Source organism: Heliangelus exortis, chromosome 3 (assembly GCF_036169615.1).
Source record: "Heliangelus exortis chromosome 3, bHelExo1.hap1, whole genome shotgun sequence".
Lineage (NCBI taxonomy): Eukaryota > Metazoa > Chordata > Aves > Apodiformes > Trochilidae > Heliangelus > Heliangelus exortis.
In genome coordinates, this window is record NC_092424.1 from 30,379,946 (window position 1) to 30,403,419 (window position 23,474).

The following is a 23,474-nucleotide window of genomic DNA, read 5'->3' on the forward strand; positions in this document are numbered from 1 at the left end:
TCTCAGTAAAGAAAATCTTCCTTATACTTGAGGCCATTTCTTCTAATGCTGTCATTACTTGAGAGAAAAGGCCAATGCCCACCTCCCTACAGCCTCATTCAGGGAGTTGTAGAGAGCAGTGAGGTCTCCCCTCAGCCTTCTCTTCTCCAAACTAAACAATCTCAATTCCCTCAGCCTTTTCTCACAGGACTTGTTCAGCAGCCCCTTCACCAGTTTGATTGCCCTTCCCTGACTTCATTCCAGTATCTCAATGTTTTTCTTGGCCATACAGACAGTTTTTAACCCAATAAAGAGTACACCTGTATATGCCATGAGCCTCCAGCTTCTCTACAGTGCTGTGGGAGATAGCGTCAAAGGTTTTACTAAAATTGGGGTAGAAAATGTCCACAGCTTTTCCCTCACGTACTAGGTGGGTCACCTAGTCATAGGAGATCAAGCTGGTCAAGCAGGACCTGCTTTTCCTGAATCCACACTGGCTGTGCCTGATGCCCTGGCTGTCCTGCACATGCCACGTGAGGCACTCACATTGAACCTCTCTGTAAATTGTCCGAGTGCTAAGGTCAGGCTGTCAGGCTTGTAGCTCCCTGGATCCTCCTTCTGGCCCTTCTTGTAGATAGGTGGCACATTGGTAAGCCTCCAGTTGTCTGGAGACCTCCCCTGTAAACCCAGACTGCTGAAAAAATGATGGAGAAAGGTGTGGGAAGTTCCTCTGCCATCTCTCTCAATACTTTTGTGTGACTCTGTAGATTTGTGAGTGTCCAGGTGCCATAGCAGGTTCCTTCCTGGATTTTAGGGGGGTTGTTCTACTGTTCTCTGTCCTTATCTCCCAGCTCAGGGGGCTGGATACCCTGGGGGTGGCTGGTCTGGCTAATAAAGCTGGAGTCAAAGAAGGTGCTAAGTATCAGCCTTTTCCTGATCCTTAGCTATAATATTCTCTCCTCCACCCCCTCTGCCTCCAGTAAAGGATGGAGATTCTCCTTGGCTCTTTTTGTAAACTTTTCTTTTTTCTTGAGTCCCAGCAAAAGCTCCCTGTTCAGCCGGGCCAGTCATCTTCCCCATCATCTCATTTTGCAGCACATGGGGACAGCCTCCTCCTGTGCTTTTAAAATTTTCTTGTTGAAGGGTATCCAGCCTTTCTGGACCCCTTTGTGCTTTAGGACTGTCTCCCAAGGCACTCTCTCAACCAGTGTCCTGAACAGGCTGAAGTCTGCACTCTGAAAGTCCATAGTGGAGGTTTTGCTAACTCTCCTCTTTATTTCACTGAGGATCAAGAATTTTAACAATTTCATGGTCACTAAGCCCAGACAGCCTCTGACCACCACAACTCCCACTGGTCCTTTTGTGTTTTTGAACAGCAGATCTAGCAAGGCACTTCTTGTGGCAGGGTCACTTACCAGCTGTGTCAGGAGGTTATCTTCCATACACTTGAGGAACCCCCTGACCTGTCTCCTCTCTGCCACATCAGATTTCCAGCAGTCATCCAGCAGGTTGAATTCCCCAGCCAGGAGAAGGGGTAGCAATTTAAACATCTCCACTAGATGCTTGTAGAATGCTTTGTCTCCCTCCTTGTCCTGGCTGTATGGTCTGTAACAGACTCCCAACAGGATATCTGCCTTATTCACCTTCCTCCTCAACTTTATTTGTAAACACTTGACCTTATCATCACTGTTACCAAGCTCTAGGCAATCAAAACACTCCCTACCACATGAGCCACCCCACTGCCTCTCCTTTCCTGTCTATCCTTTCTGAAGAGCTTATAGCCATCCACTGCAGTCATCCCACCATCATCTGTGATGATGACTATGTCATAGGAACAGCGTGGCCAGCAGGTCCAGGGAAGTGATTCTGCCCCTGTACTCAGCGCTGATGAGGCCACACCTCGAGTCCTGTGTCCAGTTCTGGGCCCCTCAGTTCAGGAAGGATGTCGAGGTCCTGGAGCAGGTCCAAAGGAGGGCAACCAGGCTGGTGAAGGGACTCGAGCACAGATCCTATGAGGAGAGGATGAGGGAGCTGGGGCTGTTCAGCCTGGAGAAGAGGAGGCTCAGGGGAGACCTCATCACTCTCTACAACTCCCTGAAAGGAGGGTGTAGCCAGGGGGGGGTTGGTCTCTTTTCCCAGGCAGCTCTCAGCAAGACAAGAGGGCACGGTCTTGTGCCGGGGAGGTTTAGGTTGGACATTAGAAAGAGTTTCTTTACTGAGAGGGTGATCAAGCATTGGAATGGGCTGCCCAGGGAAGTGGTGGATTCTCCGTCCCTGGAGATATTTAAAAAGAGACTGGATGTGGCACTCAGTGCCATGGTCTGGTAACTGCAGTGGTAGTGGATCAAGGGTTGGACTTGATGATCTCTGAGGTCCCTTCCAACCCAGCCAGTTCTATGATTCTATGATTCTATAGCTATCTTGCCAATCAAGCTTCTAGCCCCTCCGAAATGCTGCCCCTCCATGCTGCATGCATTGGTGTAGATGCACTTGAGGGGGGCTATTGGTTTCACCTCTAGCATTGCTTTGCCACCCTGTGGCTCATCTTCTTCCCCCTTAAAACCTAGTCTAAAACCCTCTTTGAACCCCACCAGCTTCTGGCCAAGAATCCTTTTCCCCCTTGTGGGAAGTTCCACTCCATCACTTAATGGTCAGGGGCCATGTAGATGTTCCCATTCGTTGGGCTCATTGCAGTATTGAGACTGATGATATTAAAACAATCATGAGCTGTAACTGCTAATCCAAGTTCACTTTCTATGAAGAGTGGAATGATTTGACATACTCAAAGTATGGATTTCTAGCTAGACAGGCAGAAGAAATGCATAGTGTGGAAAGCTTAGACCCATTGTTCATCAGAGATAAGGATTAATTTATACTGCCAGATTTTGGAAACTTTGGAAGTCTAGATTCAGGAAAGAAAGGGCCAGAGGCAGTTGAAGTGAAAGGCTGCATGGCAGTTCACAGTTGTTGGCTGAAGGCATGGCAATGTGCAGTGTGGACACAAGACATGGATAGTTTACTTTGTTTGAGCACAAACCCAATGCGTTGGAATGTCATAAAGAAGAGGTACAAAAGAATTATTATTAAGATGTTGAGTCTTTGCATGGAAATGGCATTATGAACTTTAGATACAAGTTCAGGTAGTGAAATGGAATAAATGTACACAACAGGCTGTGCATAAAGGTTGCTCTGCTGAACATAAAGGCAAGGAAATAAAGAAATCTTCAACTAGATAGAAAAACTACACTTTCCTGGTGTGAACTGTGGAGGAGGGAACTCTGCAGGGAACTGTAATAAGAACAATGTAATGATCCCTTGTCTGTGACATGTAGAGGATGATAGGCTCTTTTTTGGAGATTTAAGGCTATGAAACACTACTTTACTTTTGGTCAAGGCAGCTCTATGCTTTGTATCACCATCTGTTTTGTTGGCGACATATGAGTTAGTATATGGTAGTGTTAAAAATTAGAAGAACAAAGGACCTCTAGCTGCTCTCAGTATTTTGATTTCTTTGTGTAATGCTAAATATCGGGAAGCTGAAGTATAAGAAAAAAAATTTTCTGGAAATTCCTATATACCAGGATTGGGACTCTGAGAACGAATGAGAAGCATTAGTTTCTTGGACCATATTCAACTTGGTCATAAAAGCAGTTTGGAGAGCTGCATAGCTACATATTGAAACCTACTTATAGATAAGCTAGTAGGTCTTGATGTTTTTGTGAACAATTTTTACTAAAATTAGGCTTTGAGAATTTTTTTCGCGACTACTTTTAACTACAGAAGACTATTTCTGAGAATTTTTGACTTCTGCTCTCTGGGTTTCTCAATGTTTCTTGCATTGAATTGTTGGTTCTCTTCTCCAAAATTAAAATTTCTGGTCAGTTTTGGAGACTGTCTGTAGGCTGTACTATGATCACTTACTGGTAATTCATTTCAATTGATTTTTTTTCTTTTTTTTTTTTAATCTTGCCAAGCCTTGCTATAACCTACTCAGGAAGCACTGAGTGTGTGTAAAAAGGAAGAATGGCAGTCTGCCAAAAAAGGCATGTATGGTTTCCAAGTCATTGACACCTCTGAAATATTGATCCATAAGCATTCAAAATGTCTTTCCTAGCACAAGCTTGATAACCTTTCTGTAGAGCTCCTAATTGCATTAAAGCATATTTCTACAGTATGTCATAGGTGAAATTCTTAATGTAGATAATATGTAATGATGGGAGCTCTGTAAGTGTGAGTGATTTAAGCTGGAGGTCTCTTCCTGCCAGTCCAAAGCATCTTTGGAATATTTTTAAATAAAGTTTAAATGGCAGTATCCTGAATATAGAGGTTCTGTTGCATCTCTTGTAGAGGAAAACTGTATTAGTACAGTACTTGAAAAAGTAGTGGTTGGCCTTCTTGCTTAAGTGTATGTAGTCATTATATTCTGAGTAAACAAAATAAAGCTTAAACCAGTAATATCTGTGCTTAGTATACTCTAAAAGGACCAATTTCACACAATCAATAATGAAGTCCAGTGAAGTGAGTCAGAATAAACACTACTTTTATTCAAACAAGCGAAACATGGTAGAGGTATGCTTTTAGAACATCACTCTGACTTACTAAGATTTTATGTTTCTTCTGTAAAAGAGGTAGAGAAAAGGGTAGTAGAAGCCATTGTGAAATACAAGAAATGAGAGGTAATTAGTAATGAGATAAATAGGAAACTAGCAATTGCAGGCAGCTATGGGACCTTCCCCCAAAATACGGACACCCCAACAAAAAATCCCCTTATCCTTCTGAAAGCACTTGATGAAACAAGAAAAGGTATAACATCTGTCGACAAGATACGTTGCTTGTGTCTTAACACAGGGAGCAAAGGGAGTTCTAGTAGTGATGCTGTGATCCATCATAGAATGGAAAAATTTGAATGGCAAAGTGTTGTGTAATTTTTGTTCCATATTTTATGAGAATAGGCAGGAGAGATAAATGTGCTCATGCCCTGGAGGGATGATGAAATATATTGTGCTCTTTACAGTAACCGTGGATGGGGTTAAAGAGCTGTAAAAATAGACATTCTAAAATCATAGAGGAGTTTAAAAAGAACTGACCAGGAAATCTTCAGAGTTCCTATTCTGTATCAACAGTAACTTGAAATGTGGTTGAGATGGTGTTACATCCCTGGGGGGAGGTGGGACAGGGCAGGGGAGACTGAAGAGGATGGGGTATGGCAAGTAATACTGCCTGCTGGTCCTGGGTAGAACAGTGAAGGAGTAAGTGCAGAGGTTTGGTCAATCAGGAATTTCAGATTTATCACTGAAGTGAATTTGTGTGTATTTACAGGAAGCTGTAATGGCTGCATCACACTGCTAGCATTTTTTATTGCTTTCTTTGACTAAAAGAAGCTAGCAGTCCCAGTATGATGACATAGATATTTTAAAATACTTATCTTCAACATATAGTGCCTTAAGACACTAGAATGTTACAGAACTACTGGGAGACACATTAAATAGATGAAAAATAACTTTCAGGGTAATTTAAATGGTTTTTTTTGGTGGCTGTTTCAAAGATGAACTCTTGGCTTCATGTATCATAAATAACAATGGGGATGGCTTGCTGTGCCCTTCGTGGAAGGTGGACTCTTAAACAATATTCACATTAGTGTGGACAAGTGTGAAGTCATACCCACAACTCGCTTTTGTTCCTAGTTTAAGTGATAAACCTCTTTCCTTGGAAGCTGGATTCTCGGGAAATGCTTAAAGAGTAATTGTGTAAGAGCTAAATATGAGCCACCATGTACTTAAGTGGCCAAAAGAACTGATATGATCCTTAGTTATACCTGTGGGATTGTTGAGCAGAAGTAGAACCAGAACCTGCATTATGCCTCTGCTTAGCCCTGTTCCAGAATGAAGTGCACTTTCCTCGTGTCCATAGCAACGTGTTGAAAATTTAGAAGTGGTTCAATGAAAACTCCTAAAAATAAAGCAAAAAAATTCAGTTGTGATGAAAAACATACTGACTGCAGTCTGTTAATGTTATTAAGGAGAAGGCTAAAGGAATAAATTGTTTGCACTAAATACATGCATGCATTGGGTATGGAATACACTGGTATCAAGATAATCAGTAACTGGGTGCTAAAGATGGAAGAATTTAGATGAGCAATTAAAGTGCAGATTAACATGGTAACAACTATATTACTGGCTAACAAGCTTTCTGGTGGTTTCACACTCAGATTAAAGTCAAATGTGTTTCTAAAAGATATGTGCTGAAGTTCCTGCTACTATAATTGAAGCAGGAATTAATTTAGAGAATTATTATAGCCTGTATTATTCATAAGGTCATACTATGTCATCAAAATAATTTCTTTAAGGTTTTGGTATTTTTTTTTGAAAAAGAGCTCTGTAAATGTGTCTTATGAATTTTTAAAGTGTAGCCTTTGTGGTACTATGCTAGAAGGTAGTATGAAAACTTTGTAATAGAGTGTGTACTGGCTTGCTTATTTAGTCATGTTTAATTGCAGGAAAGGTGTGTGTTATGTAGGCCAGATACCCTGACAGGAGGCTTTACCTTTCTGAAATCACAATGAATCTGAAATTGATTTTTAGTGGCTGCAGAATTTAATGCTTTCATACTTCATGGAGTTAAAGGAATTCAGCTGTTCAATTAAAGTCCTCAGCACTTTGGTTCCTAGTTGCCTGAAAAGAATGTTTTCTGTATGATTTCAATTACCAGAATACTACCTGAAAAGCTGCAGCAAGTAATTCAGCTGGGAAAAGACCTTTTGGTTTCTGATAGCTATTTCTGTACTTGAGATTGTGTTGTTTGTCTCCTGCTCATCTTTAGTAAGGCAATGTGTCTTCATATGCCACAAAATTATTATTTTGGGGGGCTGTTTGAAGTACTGGTTCATGAAAGTTTAAAGGGAAGTAAAATAAGGCAATAAACAGCATAGAATTTTAATATAAATCTTTTTTGCCCTTTGTTGTAAACAGTCAGTATACAGTGATGCTGAGGCAGAGAACTAAATGAGTGAGAACTGTTATGAGCATGAATTAATATATAAGCTATTGTCTATTCTGCCAGTCATACACAACTGGGAAACCTTGGCAGAGTGATTTTAAAACAACTCGTACCTTGTTTTTTTCTTTTTGCATCTGTAAAATTATTACATTAGTATTTTTCTGCCTGTGGCTTGCAGTGCTTTGGAACTGTATGTGCTGAATCTTTCTAAAATATCAACTCACGCTCACTTTTCTTGCAAAAGCACTGCTAGACTATTTATAAATACACTGTGCTTTGAAGCTATGGTAACTGTACTGTTTTCTTCCAGTTGGCTCTGCAGTATGTGTTAGTGGCCAGGGAGCTTGTCCTACTATCAAACACTGTAACATCAGTGACTGTGAAAATGTTGGACTTTATATTACAGACCACGCACAGGTATTTTTTAATATAAATTCCTTTGCTTTTATTAAATTGATACTGTTCATGATTCCCATCTTAACTTACATATTTATTCCCAGGGAATATACGAAGACAATGAGATCTCCAATAATGCTTTAGCAGGGATTTGGGTTAAAAACCATGGAAATCCCATTATCAGACGCAATCACATTCATCATGGACGTGATGTTGGCGTATTTACTTTTGACCATGGCATGGTAAAGTATACATTTTCTTTTGAAGTAATCAATCTAGATGTTATAGAGGTAAAGTCTTCAAATTTTTCCTGTCATTGAAGAAGTGTTTCAGAAAACATGCTTCTACATGTGAACAGGTATTTTAAAATATGCCTACTATTCTTCTCTTGTCCTTCAAGGGGCATCTTCAGTTCAAATCTAACTTTCACTGAAAAAGGTTTAAGCAAGCTTGTTGCAGTTGTTTGGCAGCCTGTTACATTGAATTGTGTTGCAGTCACAAAATACCTCTTGAAATAGGATGTAAATTTTATAAATTCTGTGATTTGTAAATAGTAGGCTTATATTTACACTTGCTTCATTCTTTTAAAAAAACGCAAAAAGGTGCTGGAAGACTTCAATATTAAATCTTTGAAACATGGTAAGACTAAGTCTCCATCAAGAATGCAATTTAATTTTTAAGTATCTCCAGTTTCTGGGGGTAGAGGGCATTTATACTATGGAGTTCACCGTGGAATTTTAACATAGAATTTTGTTTCAGAATTCAGGCCTTTTTTTATAAAAATGTTTTTTTCTGTAGGATAAAGTTAATAACTTCTTTGTACCTGTAAAGTGATGAGTAATCCATCTGCAGAGCCCATGAATTAAGTAGAATGGAATTTTGCCTTGAAAATGGAGGATGATTATTTACCAGTCTTTTTTTAGCAAAATATTCTGCATGTCTTCCAAACAGTGCCGAATAACCTTTTTTCCTGCTTGAATTACAAAGCCCTAATTTCCCCCACCCACCTGGCAAAATGATCAGGTTTTTTTTCTAATCACTCTTAAAATGGAAGATATTAGAGGATGCTTCCCATGAAGCACAAGAGCTCTTGATTTCCAAGTGTAAGAAATCAGGGAAGGAAGGCAAAAGACTGACATGGCTGACTTGAGATATGCTGGTCAAATTAAATGGCAAGAAGGAAATGCTTAGGCACTGGAAGCAGGGACAGGTATCCTGGGGAGAGTATAGGGACATTATCTGGTTCAGTAGGGATAGGGTCAGGAAGGAGCTGAACTTGGCAAGGGATGCAAGGAATAATAAAAAGGGCTTCTACAGTTGTGTCAGCCAGAAAAGAAAGGTCAAAGAAAGTGTGCCCTACCCTGATGGGTAAGACTGGCAAATCAGTGGATGGGGAGAAGGCTGAAGTACTCAACAACATTTTTGTCTTGGTCTTCACTGGCAACCTCTAGCCTGCAAGGCAGGGACTGGGGGAGCACCCCCATAAGGGAAGATCAGGTTCATGACCTGAGAAACTTGAACATATGTAAGACTATGGGACAAGATGAGATTCATCCCAGAGTCCTGAGGGAATTTGCTGGTGCAGTTGTCTGGCCTCTCTCCATGATACCTGAGAAGCCACAGCAGTCAGGTGAAGCCCCTGGTGGTGGAAATGAGGACCCTGGGAACTACCAACCTATCAGCCTCATCTCCATGCCTGGGAAGATCATGGAACAGATCATGGAACTAGAAGCTTTGTGAAGGCTCATGGAGGACAAGGAAGTGATTGAAAACAGCAAGCATGGTTTCACCAAGGGCACTTAGTGGCATTCTATGATAAAGTGAGTACATCAGTGGACAAGGGAAGAGCTATAGTTGTCATCTATCAGGACTTCTGTAAGGCCTTTGACACAGTCACCAACAACATCCTTCTCTTTAAATTGGAGAGGTATGGATTTGATGGGTGAACAGTTTGGTGAAAGAGGAATTGGTTGGATAGTCACACCCAGAGGCTGATGGTCAGTGACTTAATGTTCAGCTGGAGGTAGTGACAAGTGATGTCCCTCAGGGGTCCATTTTGGAACCAATACTGTTTTATTATCTTCTTCAATGACAAACTGAGATTGAGTGCACCCTCAGACAACACCAAGCTGAGTGGTGGGGTTGACACGTGGAGGGATGAGATGCCATCCAGAGGCACCTGGTCAAACAGGAGAAGTAGGCCCATAAAATCCTTGAGAAATTCAGCACAGGCAAGTGCAAGGTCCTGCACCTGAGTTGAGGTAACCTCCAGTATCACTATAAGCTTGGGGATGAATTGATTGAGAGCAGCCCTGCTGAGAAAGACCTGGGGTACTGCTGGATGAGAAGCTGGATATGAGACAGCAATGTGTATTCACAGACAAAAGGCAACCATATCCTGGACTGTGTTAAAACCTGCATGGACAGCAAGTCAAGGGAGGTGATCCTCCTCTTCCACTCTGCTCTTGGGAGGCTCTACCTGGAGTTCTGCTTCCATTTTAGAGTACTCTGCACAGGAAGGACATAGACCTGTTGGAGCAGGTCTGTAGTTGGAGGACCACAGAAATAAGGAGAGGGCTGGAACACTTCTTCTAAGAGGAAAGGCTGAAAGTTGGGGTTGTTCAGCCTGGAAAATAGAAGACTCTGGGAAAACCTTATTGCCACCATTCAGTACTTAAAGGTGGCTTATAAGAAAGATGAGGACAAACTTTTTAGCAGGGCCTGTTGTGATCGGACAGGGGTAATAGGTTTTAAGCAAAAAAAAAAAAAAAAAAAAAAAAGGCAGATTCAGACTAGATATAAGGAAGATGGTTTTTGGATGACAGTAGTGCAACAGGTTGCCCAGGGAGGTGATGGATGCCCCATCCCTGGAAACATTCAGGATGAGGTTGGATGGGGCTCTGTGCTGCCTGATCCTAGTTGAAGGTGTCTGCTGCATGATTCTGTGAAAATTACACACCTAAGTACAAAATGGGATCAGAGCATGGTGAACTAAATGTCAAACTGTAAGGGATGCTGAAGGTATTGCTGCTGCTCACTGTCAGATCAGGTGTGATTTTCAAAATCAGCATGATTGAAGATTGTCTCTTGTGGTTGCAAAGATACCACAGAATTTTATTGTCTTGCTGTGGGTGTTCAATACTGCAGGACATGAATTGAATTGCCTATAACTTTGGGGATAGAAAATACTAAACTATATAGTTGGTTTCTTTGGGTGTTGCATTTTTAAAAGTGTAGGTAAATAAATAGGTACCTATTCTCTGGTGCTATGCTGCTGCTCTAATAAAAAACTTAATGTAACAGACTTCATTTCAGAATGATGATGAAGAACGGGGTCAGCCAAGCCATTGCATTTTTCATGTACTCAGGGATCTCAGGGATACAGGTGCAAATTTCCCTTAATGCATTTTAGTCATAGCCTTAGTTCCTGATACACTTCGTGCCTAGCTATGGCTAAATATACATTAGGCGTGGTTTTGCACAACCATAATTAGACCTGATAGGTTATATCAATAGATGTTCCTGTAAGTAAATGTCTTTTATCATCATAGTGGTCGTCTTGCTAGTAGATCATCTTTTTAGTCCTTGAGAAAAATCAGTAATCTGTGTGAAAAATACTTGCAAAAATGCAAGCATTAGACACTAATTGCTTTAACTAACTGAGAAAAAAATGAGTCCCAAGCCACAGTTTTGGAGACATAACATGGGTGCAGACTGAATCTCTATTTTTTCATTTTAGTTTCCTCACTTCATCTTCTGATCCTTAGATCCCCTGTACCTTCCATATACCTTATGTATTTAATCTTGCTGTAAATTCCCTCACCTCAATTTACTATGTTCAAACATATAACTACACTAGACATTGATTTGTAGCTTACTCATTTGATGCTTGCTCCAAGGGAAAGTAGCATTACAATTTTAAAGTAAGTTTACTGCTAAGTAAAATATTTATTAACTTGGGTACTAAAATGCTTTAGCTTTTGTACTGAATATCTACATGAAAACTTTCTGCACTGTGTGGTATGTGTTGGGAGACTGTTAGGTAGATCTCAGATGCCTGTTCAATAAAATAATTCTTTTAATAAAACATTTCTTTTGGGGAAAAAAGTTTCCATAATTTTGGTGAAAGATTAATGCAATGATAGCTAATACATACTGTAGTAAGCTTTCAGAAAAAACAATACAAAACACAAAACATGTAGTTTTGTCATGGGTAAGAAGAGAAGCAGAGCGTTTTTGAAGTTTGGTATTTTGATCCCTGATGAGGTGGGTTTAAGCTTACTTAACGGTGGATATTTTTTTCCTTTTATTCAGGTATTTTTCTTACCTTGTAGGTAATTATTCTGTTGCCCTAGTCCTAACCCAAGTCTGGTTGGGTTCTTGGTGAGTGTTCACAGTCTGGAAAGAGGATTCACAGAAAATCCACTGTGGATACAAAGAAGTGAGGCTTTTCTCCTTTCCAACCAAGTTGCTGGGAAGATAGGGGTAGAGGAGCAATTCAGTACTTGTAGCTTTTTGAAACAGTTTCCTGGTCTCAGTGAAAGGTAGACAGGTCATGGAGTCCTGTTATTTTTGTTGCTGATATAAAATCATATTGCCAGTGGAAAGTCAAACATGGTGGGATTCTGTCCTGTTAGCTGCCTCTGCACCACTCTCTTAGTTACATACTAAGGAGCATATTTATTTTGTGCTGGAAAAGATTATACCAGCCCAGAATAATGGCCTTCTAAGAGTCTTCTAACAGTTTTATTTACATCATTTAATATTCTCTCTAAGTGTAATTGGCCATTTTGCGAAGCGTAGTGGCAAACTTAAGACATCATCTTTATTTTATATTATCTAGTTCTTTGGACACTGCTACTGTGTCCTTTAAGCTGTATTGACATTGTATAAGCACTCGTAATCCACTTCAGGGGATAAATATATCCATAAATCCACTCAAGACTTAAACAGGCTTGGAAACATATAATGAAATAATTTCATTTATAGAAAAGCTGGTAAAGGAAGGTGCTTCAGTAACTCCTGGAGGGGAGATGTCTGTACGTAGGCTTCAGGGTTAATTGGCAAGTCTGGCAAGGAGCTGCTTCTTCCTTAAGTACTGAAGCATAAATACTAATGTGTGAGTATTGAAATACTTAAAAAAAAAACCAAAACACAAAAAACAAAAAAAAACCCCAGACAGAATTAACTTGATTTGTTTTAAATAAAAGTGTATTTGATCTGTTTTCTTACTAATGGGATGCCTGCTTTAATGCAGTAATCACTGTGATGTAACAAGCCAAATGGAAAAGTAGGTTTTTTTGCTCAAAGGAAACACCAGCACATTAAAGAAAACATGTGAATGGTATTTATCTCAGCTGCAAATATTATTTAAATCTTTCTTAGTCATCCTTTGAAAGACTTTTCCACCACCACCCATCCATCTCAAAGTCTGCTGTTGGCAAGATCCTCTGTTCTGTATCATGACAGTGACAGAGCTGATGAAATTACATCATTGGCAATATTTACATTCTCTTTAATAAAGTGACATGATATCTTTCAGATACAAGTTCTACATGCATAAATGAAGTAATGGATTTTCTGTGTTCAATTCTTTCACTTCTGTTTCTTTTTGCTGGTTTTTTGTTTGGTTTTGTTCAGCTTTTTTCTTTTTTTTTTTTCTTTTTTTCATTTCTTGTGACTGAAATGGAATAAGTCATTCCAGTTCTGAATTCCTACCCTGTACATTCTTTTCCCACATTTCTTTTGGGCTTCTGTCCTTGAGTGCTGGCTCTGAAAGGTTCAAGAGTGCTTTGCTTTACAGTTCCATGCTCTCAGGCTTTTATTTGTGTTTTGATACTTGTAGAAATGTAACCTCTTTTTTCTAAATTGGCAATATTCTGACATTTGCCTCTGTGCTTGTGCAAAATGTTTAACAAGCAGGCATTAAAAATGGAGCATGGCAGGTGCAGCCCTCAGTGCCTTACATTGACATCTCTTGCCAGTTGCTAGAGGTGAATTACCAGACATTTGTCATAAATCAAATAAATCATTTACTAGTTGTATGCACAAACAGTAGAGAAGTTAAAATTTACTTTAAGAATAAGCATAATTAGAGTCCAGCAGAGAACAATAAAGATGATTGGAGGATTGGAGCATCTCATATGAGGAAAGTCTGAGAGATCTGAGACTTCTTAGCCTGGAGAAAGCTGAGGGGACACCTCACAAAAGTCTACAAGTATCTAAAGGGTGGGTGTAATGAAGATGGATCCAGACTCTTCTCAGTAGTTCCCAGTGACAGGATGAGGGGCAACAGCTACAAGCTGGAACATAGGAAGTTCCATTTAAACATAAGAATCAACTTCTTTACTATGGGGGTGACAGAGCATTGGAACAGGCTGCCCAGGGAGGTTGTGGAGACCCCTTCTCTGGAGATACTCAAAACCTGACTGGATGCAGTCCTGTGTAACGTGCTATGGGCTGCAAGCTCACGTTACCAACTTGTGCTGAGCTTCACCTCAAGCAACATCCCAAAGTCCTTTTCCTTAGGGCTGTTCTTAAACCATTCTCCACACAACCTGTATTTGTGCTTGGGATTGCCCCAATCCAGGTGCAAAACCTTGCTCTTGGCCTTGTTGAAGTTCACGCAGCTTGCACAGGCCCTCATCTCCAGCCTGTCAGGCTCCCTCTGGATGGCATCCCCTCCTTCCAGCCTGTCAGCCACACTGTGCAGAGTGGGGTCTTCAGTGAACTGAGGGTGCACTCGATGCCACTGTCCACATCTCCAACAAAGATGTTAAAAACTGCCAGCCCCAGCACTGAGCCTTGAGGAACTCAACTCATCACTGGTCTCCATTTGGACATCAAGCCATTGACCAATACTAGGAATTGTTAAAGCTTGCATAATTATATCCTTTTCTTTTTTTAAATGCCCATATTGTTCCTGTAGTGTTCTGTAGTGGTCTTTGAGACAGAAAAAGAAAAAAAGGACTTTAGAAATAAATACATGGGGAAAAATTTATTGAAGAAAAATTCTTATCGGTTACAAGTTTTAACCCTGACTTACTTTAAAGTGGTATTTGTTAGACTAGATACAATGCAGAAAGCAAAGAAAAAAACATCCAATTTCAAATTACTGAGGTAGTCGAGATGTAAAAAAGTCTTCTGAGCTTGTCCAGCTTCAGCACACCAAGTATTGTATAGAAACATCAATATTATCATTACTATGGGGTTTTTCTGTTTGTGATTACTTTCTTTGCTCACTTCTTAACAGGCTGCAGCAATGTTTTCTTGTCCACACTTCTTGTCATTGTAGCTGTTATCATGCCCATGGCTAATGCTTTGTCTGGTATTTTAAATAAATTTGGTGTACTACTTTTTAATATTTAGGATTTTTCAAGCAGAAAGCTACTGCTAAGGTATATTTAGTCTCCTTACTCTTGGTTGGGTTTTTTTGTAAGCTTGTGTTATTTTTCCACATGCATCACTTCCTCCTTATTAATCACACCAGCCTCTTTTTCTTACTAATCACTGCCAGGTGTTGCATCCTCCAGGTTCTTCTACTACTGTTTCATGGATTACAACCAGAAACCCTCACAAAACACAATACCCACCACATATAAAAGTTATTCTTAGAAAATGGTGGAGGCAGTATAATGCTTGCAATTGATCTGTATAGAGGAAGAGTTTTGACCTTCCTGACCTTAATAGCTGCCTGGTAGGATCTGGGCTTCATCTGCCTGACATAAATATAAAACAAAAGTAAAAAATTAATTAAAAAATCAAAAGGGACGACATCTTTGAGAGGATGTTGTTTAAAAGGCACAACAGTGTCTTTTAAAGGGGAGAAGCTGTGGAGGTGGGAAAAGATACCAGGGATTGTCTGAGGGCATCTTCAAGACTGAGATAAGTTTAGCCCTTCTCCCTAAGGGGTGAATTTGTGCCAAAAAAGGTCTTGGCTTCAACAGAGAAGGACATAGGAGATAAGCAGTCTGGAAATGAGATGGTCTCTTAGGACTGTGGAGCAGCATGTTTCTGACAAGCAGACTTTTTTTGGGGGGGGGAGGTGGGGGAAGTTTAAAATCATTCAGTTTAATAATTACACAAGTCATCTTCAGATTTTACCTCAACAAGTACAGAAATACACTGGGTTAAACTGCATCAGCTCAAAGTCAGCAATTCATCTAACTCTGCTTGAGGTGGATTGGACCCTTTAATGCAGCTTTGCTTTATGAATATTGAATGTTATTTGATCTTACCTAGCAGAAGGCCTTGATTTTCTGACCCAGCAGTCAGCCTTATAAAGGAATCTGAGATACAGATCATTCCCTTCTGAGAAGGATTTCCTTCACAGAGGCTTACAGTAAATTTCCTGTTTCTTCTGATCTGATGGTCCAACTTTTATAGAGAAGGTAGAAGAACAATCATTTTGAAGGCTCTCTTTATGCTTTTTGAATATAAGATATTTCTACTTTTCTGTCCAGTGATGTTACAGTATCTAGGTGCTAGTGGGCAGAGTACAAATAATCTACAGGTACCTTTTCTGTTCCTCTCTGAAAGTGCATGTTATCATAGTGTCTAAATACCCCATTTAAAAAATGGGGAGAGGGTGGGGGAAGTTTACGGGTTGTCCAGTCAGAACAATCAAGCCCTGGAAAAATCACTGTCTCTGGAAAAATCACTGTCTTTCACATCCATATGTATCCAGTTGTTTCAAAGAAATTTAGGGCAGTTCTTCCTAAATAAGTCACATTTTCACCGAAGAGATACGGTTTGGGGTCTGGAAATAAGTGGGCAGTCTTTGTAGCACTGCCCTTTTTATACAGACCTGTGGGCTTTATGGCCTCTGAAAGGAGTTTTATCATTAGGAGCTGCTGAGGACATTTGATACCGAGTCCTCTTCGAGGCTCTATATCCAGAGTTGCCGTTTGTTTCTTGGTGTTCTGTGGGTAGTAATAAATAGCAATGAGAACAGAGTGTCTTTGAAACAGTGTTTTGTTTTGCAGAAAAAAAGTTACATTGGCAATAAGTGTTTTAAACTGCTATTAAGTACTTACCTATTTCAAATTTTTGTACCGTTTCTTTTCTATTTATTGTATTTGGGGGGAAAGCTGGGAAAAAGCCTTCATTTTATAAAGGACTTTTACAGGAAATTGGATATTTTGTGTCTTAAGGGCTATTTTGAAAGCTGCAACATACATAGAAACAGGATAGCAGGTTTTGAAGTGAAAGCCTATGCCAACCCAACAGTAGTTCGGTGTGAAATCCATCACGGCCAGACTGGAGGAATCTATGTTCATGAAAAAGGAAGAGGACAATTCATAGAGAACAAAATCTATGCAAACAATTTTGCAGGTGTTTGGATTACCTCAAACAGTGACCCAACAATAAGGTACTGTTTTTCTCATTGATATTTTACTACTTAGAAGAACAGACTTGGTGGGGATGGGAAAGGTCCAATTATATTTCATGTATTTATAATTAACTATAAATATTCCTGTAGATCTAAGAATAAGATTGCTTTGGGTTTGGTTGAAATGTATTTTTAATTAGCACGTATATTTTGAAGTATGTGTTTCTCAAAGCTACAGAACATAAATTCTCTATTTTAAATCTGAATATTATACAGTCCTAGATGCTACATTCATGTATAGTATTGTACAAGTGTATTATAATAATTTCATACTGTGGATACTTTGTTTCTTAGGGGCAATGCAATTTTTAATGGGAATCAAGGTGGTGTTTATATCTTTGGTGATGGAAGAGGCCTTATTGAAGGAAATGACATTTATGGTAAGCTGAATTGCTTATCACATCTTGAATTCTGAAAAAAAAGAGTATGTAAGTTCTATTAAATAATATTTTTGATCACAGGTAATGCATTAGCAGGAATACAGATTCGAACAAACAGCTGTCCCATAGTGAGACACAACAAGATTCATGATGGTCAACATGGTGGAATTTATGTAGTAAGTAGTACCTACAAACAGGCACACAAACTTGCTTTCTTTTCATGTGAGCATTGGAAAATGTTTGATTGCCAAATGAATTTCCTATGTTACAAACTAGGTTAATTGTAAATACTGAAGCTGATGCTAGTATTTAAAAGATGAAGGCTTTTATGTCACTTAATGATTTTGTTCCAGAGGGGAAAAAAAATGGGATAAATGACAGCATTTCACCATTTCTTGGCTAAAATATCTTCAAAGACTTAGTTTTCATGTAGTTCGTCATTACTAAAAAAACCAAAATCAACATAAATTAGAAATGTGTTCAGCTTTTTTGAGTGTAATGTGTTTACCACTAACCTGAGAAAATGTATCTTTTTTTGCCTTCAGGGTGATATACATTGCAATTGCTCTACAGTCAAATATTATAAAAGTGAGGAATAAAACACAATATCCAGCCTGCCCAAGGGCTCTGCTAACTGAATTGGGAGAGCTGTCAGGTTTCCTTAAGCAATATCATAATCTGAGAAATATTTGTATATCTTTCTGACAAAATACCTAAGGTTCAGCTAGTGGTGCTGATGTGCAGAGTCTTCTATTCCTGCTGTAAATGTAACCAGAAAAGCTTACCCTGACCAGCAATACTGTTGCTTCACTTTTAAGTTCAGACAGGTGGTAAAGAAAAAACATGCTATTTTTTTGTCAGTCTGGTGGACAGGGATGGATACAGGTTTAAGTGCCAGGCACCACAGTTTTTATCTAATTTCATGGCACTGGGGGGGAAGTACCTCTTCTACCAACAGTTAGCAGGGGTTTGCAAATAATACTGCAGAGCCTTGTATTTACATGCAGAGTCTTCTTCATGTTGTGGCAAACATTCAAATTCACAATTTACAGTTATTTAGAAAAAAAGTGGAAATACGTACTCAGAGAAGAATTATTTTGCTACAGTAAAGAAGCCATGTTTGGGATGGATGGGTACAGCCAGAAAGGCAGTATTGGCAGTTACCTGCTTTCCTCAACTCTTAAATTGTCTTGAATTTAGCATGAAAAAGGACAAGGTGTGATTGAGGAAAACGAAGTTTACAGCAATACTTTGGCTGGGGTCTGGGTGACAACAGGGAGCACTCCGGTCTTGAGGAGAAACAGAATACACAGTGGGAAACAGGTGAGTTTTGCTTTTGTGACTGCAAAGGTGCCATAGAGAAGAAAGTTCTTCCTTTATGTTGGAACTAATAATTTAATTCTTGATCTGCTAGGTTGGAGTTTATTTTTATGACAATGGACATGGCGTGTTAGAAGACAACGACATCTATAATCACATGTACTCAGGGGTTCAGATAAGGTAAAAAGTATTCTGATTTTACATCAAAGCAGAAGTAGCTTGTTTTGTGCTCTTTTGTGTCTTTTTAACCGTTCCTGTAATTTTGTTTCTAAAAATAGCTTGCTTTTTTTTTTTTTTCTCAATCATTTATGTCAAAATATCCTCTGCTTCAGCTTAGAAGAAAAGTATTGCTAATACAGCCTGGATAACTCACTAGAATGTGTGGTCCTTGAAGTCTGTAGAGCTACGTATGTTTGCCATATTTTAGTGAGATGTTTAAGCAGTGAGATCTATGGGGCACTTCTGTAGAGGTGTTTTTAAACATTTGTCTTTGGGACAGAGTAATTTGTTTTCAATGTCTTCTTTGCTTACATTTCTCTCTAGAACTGGAAGCAACCCCAAAATTAGACGTAACAAGATCTGGGGTGGTCAGAATGGTGGTATTCTTGTCTATAATTCTGGTAGGTTTCTTTTTCATATTTATCCCATATTGTTTGTGTTCTGCAATATTACCTCTTCCCATTTATTATCCTTTTTGATTTTATTTTTTTTCCACCCTTCCTTCAATTTTAGGGCTTGGATTTATAGAAGACAATGAAATTTTTGATAATGCAATGGCTGGAGTATGGATTAAAACAGACAGTAATCCTACACTAAGAAGAAATAAAATCCATGATGGAAGAGATGGAGGCATCTGTATATTTAATGGGGGAAGAGGTAGTTTTTTCCCTTACTGGCATATACTGATTGCTCTGGATAAGAGTTTAATTTCAGATTCAGCAGTGTCTTTTTAGAAGTGCTCTTAGAAACCTAGCTCTTGTCTCCTGAAGTAATAAAAAATAGTAATGAAATATAATTAACATAGACTGATGCTTTTTAGTCTTAATTAAATCAATAATACCGAAGACTCTGTGAGGCAGAGAGATAATCACATCCAAGATAACTGCTAGATTGCTGCTTAGGACAGTCCTTGTATCCCACCTGCTTTTGTGAGCTTTGCCATTTGACTGAAAGGGCAGTGTTTAACTCTGGTCATGTTGCTAAGATGTAGGGGAAAAAAAATCTTTAACGAATCTCCTATATATTTGTAAATTTAAAAGTTGTCCTTTTCAGAAATCTCCTGACTCGTGTGTCCTGATAGCACCTTTTGATTTTTTATAGATAATCACTTGCTGGAAATGAGCTTTAAGTTGAGCATTTTAAAGTAATTCTGTCCCACAACAGCAAAAACGCAAGTTAAGCTTTGCTTTGCTAAGCTGCTTGCTTTAGAAGACAAGAAAATGCAGTGGTTAGAAAAACTGAAAAAAAATTTTGAAAGTGAAAAGACTTAGTGTTTCCTCACAAATAAAAGCTTTCTGTTAGGGTGCATACGATCTCAAATTCTTTTTTGTATACTGCAAAAATATGACATGACTGTACACTGAGAATGATTTTAAACTCCTGTCACTAACCTCAGTGCTGCTGGTGGGTATTCCCCAAATGAAAAGAATTAGCAGAATGATGGTACCCAGGATACTTTGATAATATTTCACAGAACAGTTACAGGTAAGGAAATGTTACCAAGCTCAAATGTCACCTTTGTTGGTCTGTCACAGGTCTTCTGGAAGAGAATGATATCTTCAGGAATGCTCAAGCTGGTGTTCTTATCAGCACCAACAGCCACCCCGTGCTAAGGAAAAACCGAATATTCGATGGATTTGCCGCAGGTTCGTGTTGTTTAAATTTTGAAGCCTTAGAGCTTAGAGTAAGCTCTTCACAAAGCTAACTTAGAGTTTCTTTACTCCACAGTATTTAGGCATTTTAACACAGACTGGGATATCTTTAGTGTATTCTATAAATTATTTGAGAATTCAGAAATGTAGCCTGAACATCTTTACAGCAATCTCTGGAATTACTACTGTGTTGATGAACAACGCGTATTCTGCCTTCTCATTTTTCTGCAAAATACTTTCTTATTATTTTATTTTAGAAGTAATTTATAAAGTTGTCTAGGACTTATTTACAGTTGATCTGCTGGTTAAATATTACATCACTGCTTTAAAACCTACCAGATGGCAAATATCCATTTTAAAGAGTTCTGAATTGCATCTGAAGTTCAACTTTCTCACTCTACAAACTTGAAAATTTGTTAAAATGAGCATTTCATACTCCAAAAGACATGAAGAATGTTTATTAGTAATTTTTGTTCGTTTTTGCTATTTAATGATCACAGTTACATACATCTTTCATTCCATGCCATTTCAACTAAAACTACATTCTTGAGTTTTCTCCCATCTTTCTTTCAGAAGAAGCAAGTTTTCTGAGAAGAGCCTCTAAAGGTGTTGTTTCAGTGTGGTGGGGGGGAAGGATAGGTTGCTGTCAAGAACAGTCCTGGACAAATGGCTTGGAAGACACAGGTTACTGATAAAAAGCTAAGATTTAAAGAAGTGAATTTTAGGTGCCCATCTTGAGAACTTTTAAAAAAATACATTTTTAAAGGGAAAGGTATGTGCACAAGAACTTTAAAATATACGTGAAGATGACAGCTTTAAGCACCCAAAAATCTTATCCCTTGAAAATACATCTTTGTACTATTCTATTATCAGATAAACCAGTAGTGTATTGTTACTACCAGAAGCCATGCATGCCAGCTGCAGCTCTTTGAAGGGACTCAATGAAATATTTGAACCACAGATTTATAGCAATTTATAGTACATTTTTCTTTTCCCCCCAGAGTGGTTTAAAAACTGAACAAACTATAGGTCATTAGGGAGGTACAAATGCACGATCACCAAGGAATTAACTTTCCCACTTTCTTTTCTTTTCTTTGTTCCCCATACCCAATAAAGGTATTGAAATAACAAATCATGCCACTGCAACATTAGAAGGCAATCAAATTTTCAACAACCGTTTTGGAGGTTTGTTTCTAGCATCTGGTGTCAATGTCACGATGAAAGGTGAGCCTGAGCCTTCACTGGTTGATCATTCGCTTTGCATTTTCTTACTTGGTGCTGGGTTTTGGGTTTATTGTGCCATTTTTTTTCTTTTTTTGGCTCAGATTTGGTACCACTTTAATCTGAGTAACTGAGTTTTAGCCGAAGCTAAAATAAGCCAGGCTTAAGCTGTCTTAGATTTTTACACAGCCAGACAATTTCAAGGGTCACTTAAAGTTTTGTTATCATATGGTTTTCCCCTTCTGTTAAAACTCTGTTATTAGCTCTGTCTCAAAATTTGTGTCTTTGGCCCATCTCAAATTCCAGTTCTAAGTTAGTATAGTGGAAAGTCCTTTGTCACACATCTGAAAACAAGTGTCCAGTAAAGAAATATGTCTCACTTGGCTTTTTAGGGTCTAAAAGCATGGATATTCCCAATTCCAAATCAACTTTTTTAATTAAATAGGAAGTTTCACATAAAATTACCCTGTATAGTGGGGAAGTGTGCACAAGACGTGGTTCTCTTGGACAAGATGATGGTTTGAATACCAGACAACTCCAGGAGGTTATTCTGGAACAAAAAAAAAATGTTTGCAGGTTTTACCTACTTGACTCTACTTTTTAAATGCTTTTTCCCTTGTATTATTTACACCATTTAGAGAGAGGAGTTTCATGGCTCCAGGGCTCACTTGACAGCTTCTGTCAGTGCTGTGATGCTACTTGGAGCAGAAAAAATTTTGAGGTGAACTTTGGGACTTGACGGAAGATCTAGTAGTTCAATTAACAGAGAGGATTATCAAAATCACAATGCCTTGGACACATCTTTTGGATGCTGGGCGTGGTCAGACCTAATTCTAACTTCTTTTGTGTTGGAAGGTGCTTTATTCTTAAACTCCCCTGGGGGCAGAGCCAGGCTTTTCTGCTTTCTCAGGAATGTGTAGAAGTCCTTACAATAGACCAGAAGCTTTCAAACATTTGCGTTTCAGACTTCTCAACAGAAAACTTAAGCCTGATAGGGAGGCTTATTTCTCTATTAATTTATTCACAAGTATTATTTAAATTAAGGCTTATCGGTTACTTTATGCACTGTGTGCAAAGAGGAGCAGCCTTTCTGATCTGAAGAGTGTACTGCACTGACTGGGCATCTTCCTTGTAATCTGGTATTGAGTATTTGATATGCTTAAATGGCAAAACCAAAATGCAGGTATAGAACTAAGCATTCCAGAAGTGTTTAGCTTTTAAAAAGGGGGGAGGCCTTCTACTTTAACACACCAAGAAAAAAAAAGTCATTGATCCGGATATCATTAGTTTTTGGCTTTTTTCTTCCCCAACAGATAACAAAATAATGAACAATCAAGATGCTATAGAAAAAGCTGTCAGTAGAGGCCAGTGTTTATATAAGATATCAAGCTACACCAGCTACCCAATGCATGACTTCTACAGGTAACAGTTTTTTTCTGTCACCTATGGCTAAGTTTCCAAGTAAGCAAGCAAGACCTCTAAAACAGTTGCCATGTCTGTTAACACACAAACGTGTGCTTTTCCTCAGCTGAGGAAAAAAGTTTAAAAAGTTCCCATTCTCTTGAATTTACTGTGGGGTTGAGGCAAATGTACTGTTCTGTGAACCTGAGCCTATGGGATTACACAGCAGAACTGCTTTTTTCAAAACAGGCAACCAAAAGTATGCCCTGAAATCTTAAGTTCTTGGAGCAGTTTGGCACACATCCTTTCTTTGGTGCTTTCCTTCCCCCACGTCACCCCCAAGCACTCTTCTTAGCTTAGCAAGTTGTTGATTGATGCCTAACCCCATGCATTTTGCTTTAGATGTCACACCTGCAACACCACAGACCGTAATGCCATATGTGTGAACTGCATTAAGAAGTGCCATCAAGGACATGATGTAGAATTCATTAGACATGATAGGTATGTGTCAAACAAGTA

The 23,474-nt window shown here is 39.0% G+C and overlaps 1 protein-coding gene across 2 annotated transcripts in view; it reads left to right on the forward strand.

Moving 5' to 3' along the window:
* Positions 1 to 23,474, forward strand: part of FBXO11 (F-box protein 11) — an 82,226-nt gene that overhangs the window by 57,360 nt on the left and 1,392 nt on the right. For both annotated transcript variants that reach the window (XM_071739835.1, XM_071739836.1), the window contains exons 10-22: positions 7,286 to 7,392; positions 7,476 to 7,613; positions 16,524 to 16,741; positions 17,057 to 17,142; positions 17,224 to 17,318; positions 18,343 to 18,465; positions 18,557 to 18,642; positions 19,006 to 19,082; positions 19,195 to 19,338; positions 20,217 to 20,327; positions 21,450 to 21,557; positions 22,868 to 22,976; positions 23,358 to 23,456. In XM_071739835.1, the coding sequence (XP_071595936.1) occupies positions 7,286 to 7,392; positions 7,476 to 7,613; positions 16,524 to 16,741; positions 17,057 to 17,142; positions 17,224 to 17,318; positions 18,343 to 18,465; positions 18,557 to 18,642; positions 19,006 to 19,082; positions 19,195 to 19,338; positions 20,217 to 20,327; positions 21,450 to 21,557; positions 22,868 to 22,976; positions 23,358 to 23,456 (1,501 nt within the window). The remainder of the gene's footprint in view (positions 1 to 7,285; positions 7,393 to 7,475; positions 7,614 to 16,523; positions 16,742 to 17,056; positions 17,143 to 17,223; positions 17,319 to 18,342; positions 18,466 to 18,556; positions 18,643 to 19,005; positions 19,083 to 19,194; positions 19,339 to 20,216; positions 20,328 to 21,449; positions 21,558 to 22,867; positions 22,977 to 23,357; positions 23,457 to 23,474) is intronic.